This window comes from Podarcis erhardii, assembly GCF_964252035.2.
Source record: "Podarcis erhardii genome assembly, chromosome: 1".
Lineage (NCBI taxonomy): Eukaryota > Metazoa > Chordata > Lepidosauria > Squamata > Lacertidae > Podarcis > Podarcis erhardii.
This window is the reverse complement of record NC_138497.1, coordinates 127,264,166-127,283,429: the sequence shown is the minus strand read 5'-3', so window position 1 is coordinate 127,283,429 and position 19,264 is coordinate 127,264,166. Positions and strand designations below refer to the sequence as shown.

Here is a 19,264-nt window from a genome sequence, read left to right as displayed (position 1 = left end):
ATCTTCAGAATGATAAAACCAGTGCTTTTTTTCTGGGGGGACGCAGGGGTACGCATACCTCTAAACATTTTGTGAATCTAAGTTTGTCCTCATTGAGGGGCAGTATTTCAATATGAGTAGGAAAATGAGAGTACTCCTAAACATTTTTTAAAGGAAAAAAAAAGCACTGGATAAAACTCTGATCAAAGATGCCAAAATAAATAAGGAAAAGGGCTAACAATGTAACTTCATGACAGAGCATTTACTAGATCTCCCCACACAAACACACACACACACACACACACAGCTTGGCTTTATTAGAAATATCACTACTTCAAGAGTTTAAACTTGGATAAATGAACTCAGATAAAACACTGGCATTGTGAGGATTTTAATACTTCTGATATCCGGTAGAGGGCAATCTAGTGCGGTCTTTTCTCTTTCTCTTTTTAAATGTGTTAAAAAAATAATTTCGGGCTATTGAAATATATGCCATGCCAGACAGCGATGGTCTTCTTTCACAGCCTCCCATTCTCATCGCCAGTCTCCTTTTCTTCTATTGCCTCGAGGCACCGCTTGGACTTGGCATCCAAAATCCCGGTTCTGCTGAGTCCACATGACAAACAAGCCAGTTGGACCTGCTTCATGTTCTCTATGGCTTCGTTCTTGGCGTTCTTCAGTAGATCACCTTGTCCCTACGAATACACAACAAGCACACAGAAAGAAGATGAGTCATGAATAATGCAAGTCCTTACAAAGTGAAAGAAGGGCTGTCTTTCCTTCCTTCCTTCCTTCCTTCCTTCCTTCCTTCCTTCCTTCCTTTCTCTCTCTCTCTCTCTCTCTCTCTCTCTCTCTCTCTCTCTCTCACACACACACACACACACACACACACATACACACACAAACACATACACTTTGTCACACCATAACATGCACAGACAACTAGTCTCACCCAAGAGAGAATGATAGTGGATGCAGCTGGTCTCTCCGATTTAATACATTATGAGCTGTTAGCAATTCAAGTGCGTTATTAACGCCTCTTTAACCCATCTCCTGGCACTAGAGAAAATGGAGAAAATCCAGCTAGCAAAAAGGTGCCTTAAATCCTATTGAAAATAACAGTTCTTAATCATGTACACCCAATGCTTTGGACTGATGAAGCTGACTCCTGTCTGGACAATGCTGCTGAGAGCAAATGCTTAAGGGGGGTGGGGACACCTTTGGAGAACGTAAGAATCAAACCAGAGTAGACATTTGTTAATCAGCTGAAACACTGAGCCAGCATCAGAACGAACATTTACATCCTCTATTCTTGTTAATGTTTTAGTTGTAATAGTATCCATGGTATAATTATTCAACAGTTTTATATAAAATCAAGAGTGGATCCAAAATAATCAGATTCCCCCCCCCCCAACATTTGAACTAAAGGGGGGGGGTAAGCAAACTCCAGAAAAGCTGTAATGAACATATTTTCCCCGTTCCATTCTCTTTGTAGGCTCACTCTGTCCTGCATTCCTAATTCCCCTTGCCTTCTAGTTTAGCTTGCAAAGTTTCCAAAATTAATTTTGGAATTGTATGCAACAACTGCAGCAAGAATACTCATCGCAAAGTATTGGAAAACACAAGATTTGCCCACTCTGGAAGAATGGCAGATGCAAGTGATAGACTATATGGAATTGGCAGAAATGACTGGCAGAATCCGAGACCTGGGAGAAGAGGACTGGAAGAAGTTCAAAGAATATCTCCAAAAACATTGTAAAATGTTTGAATGTTAAAATGATGTTGGATATAAAGATAATATGGCATAAGTGACATGGTAAAAAGAAATATGTAAAAATGTTTTGAAGAAAAAAGGGGTAAGACCAGAGTATTATTATGTCGAGACTAAACAAATGATATAAAGGATTAAGTTATAAAGAACATGTGATAAACGGTTTTAAAAGGAAAGGAAACCAAAGACATAATAGGTTGAAATGTATAATATTGAATAAGATTGGAAAGAGGGTAGGGAATTGCTGAATTTGATTGTGTAAAGGGGAACACAGAGAAGGGAGATGTGAGGAAGTCAGGAAAGAGGGTTATAAAGATAGTAAGTAAGAAATAATTTTTTCTTTGTTTTGTTTTGTCTTTTTTTTTTTTACTATCTCTCCTTTTTGACTTTATATTATTTTTAAACTGTGCTGTTTTTGACTGTTTTTCCTTTTTGTTTTTCCTGATTGTGATGTTTGTTTTGTTGTGTAAAACCTTAATAAATATTTTTTTTAAAAAAAAAAAATTAATTTTGGAATTGGCACATATAGTTTACTGTAGTACAGGTTACTGGCGAGTACCAAGGAATAAACACATTAATAAACTAAATCACAGTGCAAAACTAATAAAACCCAATCCATGCAATGATGCAATCACATCAGAAAGGTTCACCATCACCACCCCAAACCTCCACACAGAGAAAGCACATGTAAGTGCATTGGTGGTGATGTAAAGGGCCTCAGATGGGGTCCCTTCACACAAACGCTTGATGTATCTCCAGTGGGAGTTACTCTGCTACGTTCAGCACATGAAGGAGAAGGTCTTGTGAACCAGAAAGAATTAATTTCCGTGCTGTGATTATTTAATCAATGAATATGTGCATATCAGCAATCTTATAAGGCAGGAAAATCCAAACCAAACTATGGCAAACTGCGCAGGCACAGCCACCTGAACTTAAGTCTGGAACTCAAAACCAGATCCCAGCACTTTGACAGAGTTCCGCCAGCTTTTAGATTCGATTTTTGGCATTTGTTGGACAGATCATGAGAGTGATGCTGCTGCTTTGGAGACAAGACCAAGTCACCAGGAACCACAAAATTGCGTGAAAAATTCACATGGGGAGGAATCTGTAAGCATCCCTACAGAAAAGCTCCTCTTTGGGGACATTTTAGAAGAGCGCGGCAGCCACCGAGGATCAAAGGCATGCAGGTCCTTAAAAACACTAGCCATAAAAATAGAATGGAGAAAGCTGTCAAGCACAACTCCCACAGACGTAACTGTAAGCTTCGCGTTCTAGCTGAAGGGCAGAAGAGAACAAATCAAATAAATGAAGGTTAGGGCTTACACCTTTCCAGGAAACACAGGATTGCTTCCAAAAACAGAAGCTCCATGCCCACAGAAAACTCCATGCCCACACCTGCATAGCCAGTGATGTGGAACAGGCAAGGAAGCAGCACAATGCAATGATGCCAGTATTCGCATAGCCTAGAAATTTCAGCCCATCACCACATTCTCTGCAAAGGATAGAACCGGAACACAAGAAAGTAAATATCCTGTTGCTACTGTGCATCTATGCACTGTGACCACCATATTTGGTTACAATCATTACAATTCACCTTTTTCTCCCCACAGAGAATGATCCCAGCGTGGTGTAGAATATGAACCTGCAAATGACCAAAGGGAACAATCCCAAGAAGCGTGAGAAATACATTTTTGCCACATTCAGTGCAAACCTGTAGACATCTGCCATCACTCAGCTCATGCACAATCCCCCCGTTTTAGCAAATTTTGGCACTTAGTGAGAACCGTTGAGACTCGATGATGCACTGACACATGCCATGTGATTCTGCATTCACCCCATTACTCCAGTCCTGGCAAACAAGTTGAGAGAGACAATGGTAGCTGGCAAGGTTCAGAACCAGTAAACAATGCTTGGGAACAATAGCAACTACATATACCAGCGTGAGCTAAGATTGCATCAGAAACTGATAACGTCCGGGGTCATTCAGTCATTCTGCTAAACAACTTAGTGATACAAAGGAGCCCCTGTTCAACAGGACGGCTCTAGTGTGATTTCTGTGCCCATCCAGCCCTTTATGCCAGACTTCTTTTAAATATCATCACAGCTTTAATTGGTCAACTGCTTCACGACTCCTACAAAGAGAGCATTGGCATGTAGGAATGAACACAAAACCTATAGGTAGCTTATAACACAGTGTAACTGCACACAGTGTTTCCGTTCCATCCATGTACACTAAATACATGGACATGAAGTGAAAATACTCATGTAAGAGACAATCAGACATTATGATCTGCAGATCTGCTTCAGTTATGGAGAAAGCGCAGATAAGCATATGTGAATATGTGTGTGTGTGTGGATGGATGGAGAGATAGAGATAGAGATAGAGATAGAGATAGAGATAGAGATAGAGATAGAGATAGAGATAGAGATAGAGATAGAGATAGAGATAGAGATAGAGACAGAGACAGAGACAGAGACAGAGACAGAGACAGAGACAGAGACAGAGACAGAGACAGAGACAGAGACAGAGACAGAGATAGAGATAGAGATAGAGATAGAATAGTCTCTAGGATGGATAGAATCCAAATCTTTCATTGAGACCCAGGAGCAGGTATGAAAGTTGTAAGCGCCACTCATCTTGCATTCGTTATTGTTGTATTGAATGATCATCCCAGAAAATCACCCTACGATTTCCTGTTTTGAAGCTGCCAGCAACAGACTGTATCACTGGATTACCTGGGGATCATGCAATAAACTAACTGGCAATCATAAATGTTTGTGAATCATTCATATACTCCCATGTTGATCAAAGCTAAATACCATGGGTAGACAGATGGATTGGCATTGCATCATTGATGAAATGCAGTGATTTCTTGTCAACTGATGGCTCTAACAAGACTGTTCTCAGAGTTCAGTCACGACAGAGGGATGTAAAGCAATTCAGTTTGAGCACTAAAAAAATATCAGGGCTATACTATCAGGGCACAACTCTAAAACATATAATCCTTCACATTGCCATTACATAGATTTTCTTTTATTTAAGTCACTTGTTCTTAGAGTGGCATGTATAGAATTTTTGAAGGAAATTTGGCAAGCGTTTTCCTGCTTAAGTTAATATTGCTTTGTAGTCTGTTTTCTACAGATTTGGCCTGGGGATGGGAGAAAAATTGGATTCAGCTCACATTCATAAATCTACCTAATTTGCACTTTATAAAACAGTTTGTGAACTGAAGGACAGCCATTCTTCAAAAGTTGCACTTCTCCAAATTTTGCAATGCAGTTCTCCAGCCAAGTAGTGCATACACTTTACTTTAGCATACACCTTATTATTATTATTATTATTATTATTATTATTATTATTATTATTATTACTACCACTACTACTACTACCTACCGCTTCAGCAATTAAAAAATAAAACATCAAGAACATAAGAAGAGCCATGCTAGATCAGACAGATGGCTGCATGAATCCTGCAAGCATTCTCCTCTCCTGCTATTTCCAACAACTGGTATTCAGAGGTATACTGACTCATTGAGTGGAGGCAGAACATAACCCTCAAGAATAGTAGCCATATCCTCCGTAAATAAGCCATCCAAGTTTGTGGGCATCTCTGCCTCTTGTGAGAGCGAATGCCATAGTTCAGCTATGCACCGTGTGAAGAAGCACTTTTTTCGTCTGTCCTAAATCCTCCAACATCCTGCTTTTAGTTTTATGCATTTTAATTCTAGGAGAAAGAAAAACATTCCCCAATTCAAATTGCAATGACAATGTATATTGCAATTTGATACGTACATCCCCACTCCCCACTTTTCTTTAAAGTTTTGTTGGCCTTTGAGGAAAACACACACACCTGCTTCATGTGAGCAAGGCGAGAAAGCAAATAATGGTTCTGAGTAACATCTCACAAGAAAATGAATGACAAACATAGGTCTCTTGTGGCAATACTGTTATACTTCTGCAAGGGATAATTTCCGCGGACATGCTCTTGTTGAGAAGCCATCTGTTTGCTTTGAGAAAATTGGTTGTGAATATAATCTACTTAAAAGGGGGAGGTGCCAGCAAAATTATGTCAACACCTTAAGAAAACCAAATACTAGAAAGAATGTGGGGTTAGTTCCAAAAATCTGGTTAAACCAAAATAACCCCTGGAAATAAGTCACTGCAATAACCTGAGAGCACAGAACCATTTTCTTGGCACACACACACATAAAAAACTCGTTATTTCTGTCAGACAAAGAAAAATCACATTCCTCTATCCTAGCCTTCGAAGGCTCCTGCTTCTTTAGCTCTTGATGTTATCATAGAGTCTAGAAATAAATATCAAACCGTAAGAAAAGGTTAAAGACAGCGTCTGGTAGGATGATACAGTAGGATGTTTAATGCTGTATTGTGTTTTTAATATTTGACTGTGAGCCGCCCAGAGTGGCTGGGGAAACCCAGCCAGATGGGAGGGGTATATATAATAAATTATTATTATTATTATTATTATTATTTTATTATTTTAATAAAATAGTAAAGGGCTTCTATAAAAGGTGGGAACATTTGGCAAACACCATTGCCTTCAACAAAATGCACTCCCCCTTTCATCAATTTTTCAAGAAGGCCATCTTCCCAACAGTTATCTCCAGAGGGAACATCCTCCAACACACATTTAGGTAGGTGGGCGATACCTGATCAGGTAGCTCAAAGTAACTGGACTTCACTAGCAACTTCTCCATGGTTCCAGTCCAGAAGGCTCAGCAAACATCCATACATCATTTTATTTCAGCACCATTTTGGTTTGAAAACTAACCCTCCTAGTCACAGCGACATCATTGCACAGCCAATCCTATTGGGTTACATGACGACAAAACTGAGGGGAAACGAGATCACTGTAGTCAAATCTGATTGGGTGGAGGATGATGTCACTGTTACTAGGAAGAAGGAGGGCTATTTTTTCAAAGAATAAGATATTGAAGTCACCGCCATCTATAAATGTAAGCAACATGGTTTTGCTGAGGGCATCTGGTGAGCTATGGCCCCGCTAAGGGCTGAAAAGCAGAAATGAAACACGTGCCTTCATTCTACTATGTGATCATGAGAGCACCAGGGTACCACGCAAATCACACAGGTTGGTTTCACCTGCATTGAAGGCACATCTGATGTGCAGCTGACTCACAGATCTGTGCTTCTGCAGGCACAGAATGACAATCAGCCACTTACATATGCACATTTGTGGGGATATGTAAAGCTAGGGATAGAAGAGGAATCACGGGTGATATTTCTGAGCCCATCACCGATGATTACTTCAGTTGAGATACTGTTCAGGAGGTTGCGTTTGGCATTTATTTGCTCCCTGGTGAGCCACTGCTTTGCCTAATGATGACTCATGCTCTTCCAGACTTTCCTTCAAGGAACTTGCCAAAGCAACCATCTGCATATATAGTAAGCACACCACAAAGGAGTACCAGATAGAGTTGCTAGTAATGTTTGTTTCAATGAACATTAAGGGCCCTAGATTATTCTCCAGCTCAGATTACCATCTAAATCAGAATTCTTGGTTTACCCCCTCCCTCCCTCCCACCCACTCACTCACTCAGCCTCCCTCCCCCACCAATTTCCCACCAACCCCTTTTAAAACACTTTTTCCTGACCACCAGCCTGGCAGCAATAAGACGGATGCTCCAGGCACTACGAGAGATAAGGAAGGCGGTACTGAAGTAGCCCTGGGGAAATCACTTTCCCAGGGACCCCTGTAACCTTTTGTCCTGGCACACTGGTGTAGCATGCCAGGTGCCGGGAAGGAATAGGAGGGAGAGACCTCATTTTCTTTGCCTCCCAATGGTTGGAGTGCCACTGGCGGCTCTGTCACTGGACTGACCAGTAGGTAGTGTTAAAGTGTCGGAGAACAGGGCGCTTGGGTCGAGGATTCTGCTTTGACTCAGAAATCAGTCTAGCTATTTCATTTGGGAAAGTAACTTGGCTGATTTCCAAGCCAAAGCTTACGCAACCTGAGGGTGGTTCACCCATCACAGTAGCCAAGACAGTAAGTTATGTATTCAGAACTGGGAAGTAAGAAAATGGAGCAACAGCAGTATAAAGTTATTCCTTTTAAGGCCTTAGAAGTAAAATCTAGGATGCATGTCAGCTGGAAATCTGAAGGCATGCTTTCATAATCTCTGTACGGAAGGTTCACAATAAATGAGTAACTAGAAACATTTTACAAAGATAATATACATGAAGGGACTTAGCTAATGTATGGTAGGTGCAATGATATATTAAATATTGTTTTTAAATATTGTTTTTAAACTAAGGATTAAACTCCACAAATCTGGAATGGAGTCCCTAAAATGGTTGCCAAGCTGGTGCCAAGCATATTGCTCTGCTTTCCTTTGGACCATATCAACAAGGTTTGAGTGTTTTGTCACCTGGACAGCCCAGGCCCTCCATACACGCTGCCGAGACTTGTGCCCCAGGGAGGTCACTTTGGTGATGCTACTGCAGGTGTTGAAGCTACCACCATGAGTTTGACTAAACTGCGGGAGGCAGTGGAAGACAGAAGTGCCTGGCGTGCTCTGGTCCAAGGGTCACGAAGAGTCGGACACGACTAAATGACTAAACAACAACAATGCAGTTGTTTGACTTCACCCCCGGAGGCACACTCCATTGACTCTCAAGACAAACAGATGCCAACAACAACAATGTTGTTTTTATATACCCCCCCAAAAAAATTCCCATGCCTTAGCCATGATAACTACCGTATTTTTCGCTCTATAGGATGCACTTTTTCCCTTCTAAAAAGTAAGGGGAAATGTGTGTGCGTCTTATGGAGCGAATGCAGGCTGCGCGGCTAAGCCCAAAGCCAGTGATACCTTTGGACTAATGGAACATCCTTCTATTCATGTAAGGTGTTGCATCCAATATTTGATGATTATTTAATGCAGTTCTATGCACCATATTCCACGAGCTCCTGCAGGGTCTTCCAACATTTTGGAGCAACCTTTAGCCTGTGGAGGCTTCACAGGCTGTCCCTGAAGCCAGAACAGCAAGAGGCTATCCCAGAAGCCAGATCCCTCTTGCTGTTCGGGCTTCTGGGGTTCAGAATTTTTTTCTTCCAGTTTCTTCCCCCCCAAACTAGGTGCGTCTTATCGTCCGGTGCGTCCTATAAAGCGAAACATACGGTATTTCTAAAGATTTTTATTATCTGTAGCAGATTTGTATGCTTTTCAAAAGTGACAACAGGAGAAAAGAACAGAGACAGTGAAAGAGTAGGGGTTTAAGAGGGTTGCTTATATTTCAAGAACAGGTGAAATGAGTTTCCAGAGGCAGGGTTTATAGCACCCAACAGCTGGAATTAACACACCCCCACCCATTTTTCCATCCTTCCCACGTGAGATAGGACTCATTCATTAGTATCCCCTGTCAAAACAAAAGCAGGCTGTGAACAAGAGAGACAACACATGGGATTTAACCTGTGGGCCATCAGTGAGGGGCAATAGAGAAACCATTCAGATAATCAAGGAAAAGTCTTAGCAGCCATAGGCTAGAGGTCATTTCATAGCATCTGACTCCTTTAACAGCTTCCAGCCCACTGATCTATTTGCATGTTTAAGACATGAACTCTGGCACTCAAGGGGTGAAGTGAATTCCTGCTTAACTATTCTCCACACTGGAATATGTATTTACACAATTTTGATAAGCGCTTAGACAATAACTATTATGAAGCTGTCACAAAGCTAAAGGTACAAAACAGCTAGCAAGATGAAACCAACCTGTAATCTACATACATGTCGATTACCCGTCAGATTTTATTTCCTTGACATTGAACATCTGAACATATTTGGAACTGCATCACAAGTAAAAGGCTTTTTCCCACAATTTCCTGAATCAATGGTTGCCACATGTAATTGTATCTATACAGTCCTTAACATTGTTAAACATGGCAAAGACTTTCAGTGCCTAAACTTAAGCTTTCACTGAGAGCTGTATATTAAATAGCCCCTTCACTTTATTTAAAGTGCAAAATCAGACATCCTACAACAAAAGAATCTTAAACAAGTTAATTATGAGGCTTTATGCTTTCCTCAGTTCTGAAAGGCCTGGACTGTGGATTATGATTAAACAGGCCTATTAAAGCAGAGAAGATTAGTTTGGCTAATTCCATAATAGTCTGGAGAGAATTCGCTGTACTGCTAACTGGCTGTTTCAAGGCCCAAGGCAAAATCTGAGCAACTGAAGAGGCAGAGAGAGAGCGCGCAGCTGTCTTGCCTGCTGCAACACCTTCAGTTAATTAAGACATGGTGTATCTCAGCTTCTTTTTCCAGATGTTGGAAGAAGGCAGTCTAAAAACATCTTGGGACAGAGCAATGGGAGCTCACCCCGTCACAGGGATTTGAACCGCTGACCTTCTGATTGGCAAGCCCAAGAGGTTCAGTGGTTTAGACCACAGCGCCACCCGCGTCCCTATGGGAAGATAATCACCGAATATCTCAAAGTCACAGAGCAGCCAATGAAAGATACATCCCAAACGGGATGTATGTATCACCAAGGCAAAATTTTGGTCACAATTTTGGTACACAAACAAACAAATCCAAATGACCAGATACCTCATAGATGGTGGGGGTAAAATCAGAAATATAAGCCTAGAGAAGATAAGTCCTCAGCCTGTATATATTTTTTTTTAAAAAAAGATAAATGAAATGGAAAGTTTTGGTATTAACATGTAGAAATCATCAAGCTAGACTAAAGGTTGCTCCAAAATGTTGGAAGACCCTGCAGGAGCTCGTGGAATATGGTGCATAGAACTGCATTAAATAATCATCAAATATTGGATGCAACACCTTACATGAATAGAAGGATGTTCCATTAGTCCAAAGGTATCACTGGATAGAACCTTAGCTCCGTATCTTAAAAGTGGACAGTTAACCACCCAACCTCTACCTAGCTAATATTTAGCTTCTCCTAGTTTGACTTATTAGCCAAAATTCAGAGCAGCCATCAACAACAACCTCCTACCAATTTATTCTCACTTCAGAGTAATGTAAGATGGCTTGGATGACCGCCAAAGATTTTGGACCTCAGTAATAAAAGCCAATTAAAACATCGTGCTATATTATGCCACTGTGCTTTAAACAAAATTCTGTGCCAGAACCTAAGGTGAGTTCTTAGAGATCAGTGGTACAGTGCAAGATTCTTGTTTTGCTATGTCAAGCAAGATTTTTACAGCCAAAATGAGAACTGGCTTAAATGCAAATGATATTTTTTTCCCCATCACCTTGTTATGCAAGCTAAATTATTGTGTATTAGCCTGTCAAATGTAACTAAAAATGACAATCTGTACCTCAAAAATTGTGATATTGGAATATCTGTTTCTCGAGAAAAGTAGAAGTGAATTTGATGTCTACAATATGTCTTAATCCTCAAGATCTCCACTGGACTCAATAACTGAATCCTGCTGTTTCTCTAATATAGTCCTTTCCAAGTTCATCATTACAACAACATAGAAAAGCTGATATAACCACATCAGCAAGGCACAAAACTTTAACTAAGGTTCAATTTGCAGATTATTTTAGCTAAATACTGACAGAGGTTTTAAATGTGAAATGTGACGATAACAAGAACATATATTATACAGGTACCAGTGGGGTCTGCAAGATAATGATGTGGTACTTTGGGATTCCAGGTGCTCCATGCTATTTCATCACACCTGTTCCTTTTGCCAATCCTGACGCTGCATTCAATGCCTACAATGTTTTTTGTACTTCTCCAAACCTCAGAGGAACTCTGAGTCTGCTGATACCTCCCCTCTTATCATGGATGGTGCCATTTTGGCTACACAAAGACAGCACTCAGAGCGTTGAGATCACTAACAGCAGCATATACCACATTCATCTAGAAGCTGGGATTGACCTCAACTCCTTGATGTTACCCAGATTCCCACAGGTGTAACATGCAAAACATAGGGGGAAAAGATGGTGTGAAATGCAAAGGAGTTTGTTTTTTTTGTCTGCCTCTCTTTTCTCATTCTGGAACAAACCTTGTCCCTTCTTCAATCTGGTACCACCAAATATTTTGGCCTTCAAGTCCCATCACCCCCAGGCAGTTGGGCTAGTGGCCATGTATACTGGAAGTTGTAGTCCATAATAACCTGAAGGGCACCGGATTGAGAAAGGCTGCCTTAGACAGAAAGAGACTTGAAAGATGCCTGCTCTTGTGCCTGTATACACAACTTTCAAGGTTTTATCCATCCAATAATGTGAATCCAGAAACAACTATCTCTGTTCTCACCAGAGAATTGCACGGTGAACCTAAAGATGAGAATATGACAGCCTAGCCTGCGATTCTGCGCCAGCCCCTCCTGGGATCAGTGTATCTGATGCTTCTCTGTTATACACTCAGATGACTCTCTCATAGCACATCTGACGTAGGAGTTGTCACCTTTTTCCTATTGTTGTCTAAAAATAAATCGAAGCCTTCAGGGATTGCCTCTCTGTGAAGTTTGGGCAAGCAGCGCTTCTTTAAAAAGCAAAGCAAAACAAAAACTATTAGTAGGAGGAATGAACAGAGGCTTTACTGCTCTATGCTCTTCTTGACATTCTCTGGTTCACTTGACCTATTTAAAGCGAGCTGTAAGCTGTCAAGGATACAAATTCAAATGACTGGTGTTTTCTAGCATTGTTTTTACTGTAAAGCCTCCTTTTTATCGAGAGCACTGTAATCCTTTGATCAGTTTAGCGACTCTGACAGCTCTGGTACAAATCCACTTCAACACCTTCTACCTTAAGAGCTCATAAAGGCTGTCAGTCTCACTGTAGCTGGAGAAACAGCAGCAGTAAAACAGCTGCTCTTTGGTTTTGAGCCATCCGAATTCAATACAATATTACAAGGCTTTTGTTTTATCCGTGTAAACTAGAGGCTCTCCCAATCCCCACCTGCCACTCACATGCCACAGCTAAGCATCCCAAATGGTCAGGAAGCAATAAGAAGCAAACAAAAATAAAGGTTTTGTCCAGCATCAAGGCTCAAAGATGAAAAATTATCCCTGCACAGTGAAGATATAGGTTGGTATGGGCAGCGGGAAAGTTGTTTGATACCTGTGGAATCCAGGCAAATCTTGTACGGTCCTGGCCAATCTGGTAATACACGCTGCAGTATCACACTCTTTTATGTTTTCTCCTTGTTGGGTAAACAGTTAGGAAGCTTTCCTTCTCTACACTTCTAAAGTGACTGCTATGACTTTGAAGTGAGTACTCGTGATATCTAACCCAATTACAGGGACATTTCCTTCTTGGCGCAAAGCAATTCTCATGCAGCAAACAGCTCAACATACAGTTCTTGGGAGGTCAAGCATGGGAGATCTCTTTTGGTTGTATCAGTAAACATCAGGACATTCCTATGTTATGTTTGAAGATAGATTCAAGTGATTGTCAGGAGATGAAGTATTGTGGTTGCATTATCTTGTTGTTGTTGTTTAGTCGTGTCCGACTCTTTGTGACCCCATGGACCAGAGCACGCCAGGCACTCCTGTCTTCCACTGCCTCCCGCAGTTTGGTCAAACTCATGCTGGTAGCTTTGAGAACACTGTCCCACCATCTCGTCCTCTGTCGTCCCCTTCTCCTTGTGCCCTCCATCTTTCCCAACATCAGGGTCTTTTCCAGGGAGTCTTCTCTTCTCATGAGGTGGCCAAAGTATTAGAGCCTCAGCTTCAGGATCTGTCCTTCCAATGAGCACTCAGGGCTGATTTCGTTAAGAATGGATAGGTTTGATCTTCTTGCAGTCCATGGGACTCTCAAGAGTCTCCTCCAGCACCAGAATTCAAAAGCATCAATTCTTCAGCGATCAGCCTTCTTTATGGTCTAGCTCTAGGGCTTCACAAAGAAATGCCTGAAAGCACCTTGTTTTAGCCAGTACAAAAGAGGCTGGACTAGACCAGTGATTTCAGGGCGGTGGGGAGTCTAGAATACATCAAGCAGTCAGTCATAGCAGTTTTGTGAACACAGTCCACTTTCATATGCAGGAAACTAAAGTCAAGTTTATACAAACAGCAGAGTGGAGGTAGCAAAACCTCTACAGGACTCTACCACTACAGATGGGAGAATCTTACTTATTTACAAGGTTTATATCCCATCTGTCTTATTACCAAATGCTTGGTGATACAAAAAGCTCCTGGACATGGAAAGCTTGTAATTGGGAAGAAATGTTCCAGCCCAGCTGTCTTCCTGAGATAGGTAAAGGTAAAGGTACCCCTGCCCATACGGGCCAGTCTTGACAGACTCTGGGGTTGGTGTGCCCATCTCACTCAAGAGGCCGGGGGCCAGCGCTGTCCGGAGACACTTCCAGGTCACGTGGCCAGCGTGACAAGCTGCAATCTGGCGAGCCAGCGCAGCACACGGAAACACCGTTTACCTTCCCACCAGTAAGCGGTCCCTATTTATCTACTTGCACCCGGGGGTGCTTTCGAACTGCTAGGTTGGCAGGCGCTGGGACCGAGCAGCGGGAGCGCACCCCGCCGCGGGAATTCGAACCGCCGACCTTTCGATCAGCAAGCCCTAGGCTCTTAGGCTTTTACCCACAGTGCCACCCGCGTCCCTAGCCACCCGCGTTTTCTAAGGGCACGTAATTTTGTTGTGCACATAATTTTGTTTTACATGGGCATTATTCAGTCACGTGACAACTCGATTCCCATCTGCCAAATATTCCTAATACAGTCCAGGAACATTTTGCCACTTTACCTACTTACCTACAACCTACCTACTACATTCACGTGAAATGATTTCCAGGCTGTCAAATGATTTCCGGAGAAAGGGTCCTTGCACAAAGAAGGAAGTCTCCCATCAATTGAACACAATATAGTAGTATTGATTTTATTTAAACCCAAGATGTTATTTTATTGGGGCAGCATGATGGCTCTTGTTTTTAAGGCCTGCTCAGGAAGCCACGCCAGCATAAAAATACATTTGTTTATTCAGTACTGTTTATGCTAGCATGGGATCTCAGAACATCCATTGCTTTTTTTAAAAAAGGATCTATTTAAAAGTACAGTAATTCATGTTAAGTTAATTTCATTTCTAACTGGAGAAAAGAAGGACCATCAGAGATGAAAAGATAAAACCAGTACTCCCAGAGAAGTATTTTTAGCTTTTAAGGCAAATAATCATGAAATTTAAAATTGCATTACGTGTTTTTGCAATAATACATCTGTGTGATTAAACCCAACTCTTCAGAGATAAGACCATTACTAATGGACAACAGGATATTTATAAGCGCCAAATGACCACAAATATACTGTAAAGATAAAGCTGTACAAAAAGGGACAGATTCGGATAACATTACCTTGGCAACCCTTTTAAACAGGAAAAGCTGCCTTTGGAGGAGTAACCTGATACGGAAGATCATATGTTGCGGGTAGGGGCTTCAAGAATTCCATGCCTGCTGTTTCCTTGTTCCAAATCACTCCACCTCTGGACTTTGAGATACAGTACAGTTGCAACTTGGTTTTTGAACAGCTTAGTTCTTGAACATTTTGGCTCCCGAACGCCACAAATCCGGAAGTGAGTGTTCCAGTTTGCAAACCATTTTTGGAAGCCAGATGTCCTCTGCGGCTTCCATGGCTTCCGATTGAGTGCAGGAAGCTCCTGCAGCCAATTGGAAGCCGCGCCTTGGATTGCGAACGTTTTCGGAAGTCAAACGGGCTTCGGGAATGGATTACGTTCGAGAACCAAGGTACGACTGTACTGGCAAATGCACATTTGGACTCCCCTGCAGTTCAGGAGCCACCAGGTAGGTAATTTAGATTGGGAAATGGATTGTGCATACACACACCCCACTGGCGCTCCTATTCTCTTTGCTCCTCGAGAGGTGGCTTTTCATGTTTAGAAGGGGCTGAAATAACATTAGGCCAGGGGTCCCCAAACTAAGTCCCGCGGGCCGGATAAGGCCCAAAGGACTCGTTTATCCGGCCCGCAACAACCCCCACCGCCACTGCCACCGCCAGCTGCTGCCGCCCACTCTTATCGCCACTGTGCTGTGCGGCTGCCCACTTCCCGGTCGGAGGAGCACTGGAAGTAGCTTGTGTGCATGCACAGGCATTATTTCTGCATGCGCAAGCATTATTTCCTGTGCACATCAGGGTTGGAGGAGGCCCGTGCACATGCGCACAAGTTATTTCTGGTGTGCCTCTGACCCGGAGGTGCGCCGGAAATAGCGTGTGTGCACGCGTATGGGCACACGCTCCCCCGCCCTCTGCGCGATGAGTGCTGGCCCCTGCATTAGGCGCATCTAACAAAGAACAGTTTCTTACTCTTCACTGCTCATGCACCTTGGAAGTGTTATCAAATATTGTTCATCAAAGTTACATCTACTCCACGTTCAGGAAGAAATCACAATACTTTTTTAAAAAGTATTTTCTCGAATATATAAATGATGCAATTTGGGCAAATCCGTATGACTGTCCATTCTGCACCATTTACCTTGCCAGTCATGTTGATGGGTGAAGGAGCTTACTCACTAGTGCCCCGCATAATACTGGTCATCATATTCTGAGATTTCACCAGGAACTTCCCACATACTTTAAAGTTATATATTTGCAGCCTGGATTGTGCAGGCTTTTCTTTGCCAACTGTACCCTTTAAACTGATGTAAATGAACAGCATTCCTTTCTGCCACCTTGCCTTGCTTCCTTTAATTAGTGCTCTGCAGGAGCAAAGCTTTGATGTTCATGCCCTAGTTAAAAATGTCATCATTTCAAATAGAGGGACAACCATGTGCGGGATGTACTCCCAAGTTATACAGGTAGTATATTCAAGAGGACTGGAAGTATAAAAACGACAGCCCCATGCTCTTAGGGAAGCAGTCCTCTTCTATCAAGAAGGCTGCAGCTGCCTCATTTTCCACTAGGAGATTAAATAATCTGAAGCACCCCTTTGAGAACTTTCTATGTAAACAGTATTCCTTTTACACTCAACAGCTCTGCTCGTGTTCTGTGTACAAAGTCATAGCTACTGAAATTAATGGCTAACATAAATCCTTGTTACCGCCGGAAAGTCAACAGTGCAACTGATTCTGAGACAGATGTTGCCTATATTCCAATCCTTAACCCATTTAACTTGGAAGTTATCTCCTATGGATCTCAAGAGCAATTTGCTTCCAAGAGCACAACCTAAGGGTCACACACATTTCATGTTTAAGAGTACGCCCAATATAGTTTAAGTGTGTACGTCTAAAAGGGTTAAGTGTGAAAGTGACAAATACATATATCATACCGACAACAGAGGAGGAAAGCACTAGAAAAAAAGCACAGCTGCAAATAAAAAAAAGTCTAGTTAAAATTCTAAAAGCAGAAAACAAGCAACCTGTGAAAACATGGAGTTTAAAATAATAACAATAATAATTTGTTATTTGTATCCCACTCATCTGACTGGGTTGCCCCAGCCACTCTAAGCGGCTTCAAGAATATATAAAAACACAGTAAAACATTAAACCTTAAAAAGCTTCCCTATACTGGGCTGCCTTCAGGTGTTTCCTAAATGTTTTATAAAATAATAATTATTACTATTTATTGCCAGGGCAAATGAAATGTAACTGCTACTGTTGTTGTTTACCTAGCATCAATTTTTCTTTATTTTGTTTTATTTGCTAGATTTACATCCAATATTTCCTCCAAGGAGCTCAAGGTAAAACTTCATTTTGTCCTCAGAAAAATCCTAATGAGATAGGTTTGATAGATTTTGGTGACTGGCCCAAGGTCACCCAGTAAGAGGGGAATGAACTTGAGGTCACTTGTAGATGACCTGTTTATTGAGCACTCTATTCTGATTTGTTTGCAGAGAGATTAGATGACTTTGTATGCAGCAAATGTTATCCGGTACTTTCAAGTGCATTTGCCTGTCACATTCGTTATCATAAAAAGTCAATTTTTTGGATGCAGCCTTGTTGCACAAGAACTCCAAATCAACTTTAATTGTGCAACCTCAATTTGTCATACAGGTGGCTGTGGTTTGCCCAAAATAGCCTGTTGGGTCAAATTCCAAAGTCTGTAAGGTCTAGTTAGGCCCACCAGCCAGAGTTTTCTTATCACTGGTATAATGAATCATGCAATCATCTTATTTCCAAATATCACAACTCTCAATGTCTATGACCAAAGCTACCTACTTTCTAAAGCAGGGTTCTGCAAAACAAGTAGGTATTTATTACAAAGAAGTAAAGATTTCTGCAAAAAAAAAAAAAAAAAAAAAAGGATTCAGTTTACAACTTAATGATAAAATTGATGCTTAAAGAAAATGCTTTGGAAAATTGAGTGGGGAGGAGATATTCCTCTTGTGAAATGCTTGGAAACAAAGCACTAAATAAAAAGAACCACTGACCTGAAGGTCTCGCATTCTTTGAAACAACTGGAAGCAGATCCTACTTGCTTGACAACACTTACTACATCATCCCCTGGGGTGGCTGTTTTCCAGCACAAAAGCTGGCAGCCAGGAGACATGGGGAAAGTGGGTTGATTAACTACCACCTGGGAAAGATTGGGATTACAATGATGCTACCCTAAAATTATGGTAGAGTTCACTAAGAAGTTTCCATTGCTAAATAACAATCAAGTCAAAGCCCATTAAGAACACTGTCTTGTACATGAATAGGATCATGCAGGAAAATATCTATTTTTAGCCTCGTATAAGAAATGCAAAACCTAGTGCTGTCAACAAGCAAAAAGCAACTCTCATGGGGGCGTTGATAAAGCGCGTCAGCAGAAAACAAGGCTACAATAGGGCTCTACAAATCTAATAACAATTGACTTGGTTTTACAAATCTTTAAAAGAGACCATTTAAAATCCACGGCCAGAATCTGGCCTAGCCTAATTGGCCTCAGGCAAAACATCAGTGTTGGGGACAGAGGGGCACGGGCAGGAGAGGCAGTGGGACTATTCCCTAGGGTCAAGACACTATCAGTCATCCATGTTCACCTCCCTATGTCAAAAACCACTAGATCTAAATCATCCATGGAATGGGGGGGGCGGATATAAACATATTTAATATGGTCTGGTGGCTTCTGGATTATTATTGTAAAATTTAGTTTATTACAGTACAGGGACCAGCAAAGCCTTCTGCTTGTATGAAATGAGCTCTTCATTAGGATCTGTCTGCTTATGAATAATTCAAATAACATTGCCAGTTGTGGCCTTTTTTTGCCTAAAAGAAAGAAAAAAATTGCACTTCAGAGAGAAGCTAACTATAGTGTAAATGAAGACGGGGGAACAGATAACTCACTGCGGTTCTGGAATATTTCCGAAATGAAGAAAACAAACACATCCTAGTTTTTATCTCCGCAGTGAGCTGTGTTTTGCTCCATTGGAGTATCACTGCCGAAGGTGGATGTTTGGGTGCCACAACCCTGCTCTGCCAGGAATGACAGAGAGCAATAATAAAAGAGTTTGTAAGTAATCTGCTTGTTTCAATACCACAGAGCTGGTTTCTATATAAGTCAATGCAATCAAGTGTAAAGGTATGCACACTGGGCAAATAAACCCTGATTTCACATCTAC

The 19,264-nt window shown here is 41.5% G+C and overlaps 1 protein-coding gene across 2 annotated transcripts in view; it reads right to left on the bottom strand.

Annotated features, from left to right (window-relative positions):
* Positions 1-354: 354 nt before the first annotated feature.
* The window catches only part of PLCL1 (phospholipase C like 1 (inactive)), a 194,261-nt gene continuing 175,351 nt past the window's right edge, over positions 355-19,264 (bottom strand). For both annotated transcript variants that reach the window (XM_081859528.1, XM_081859527.1), the window contains exon 6: positions 355-674. In XM_081859528.1, coding sequence (XP_081715654.1) covers positions 498-674 — 177 coding nt within the window. In that variant the 3' untranslated portion in view covers positions 355-497. The remainder of the gene's footprint in view (positions 675-19,264) is intronic.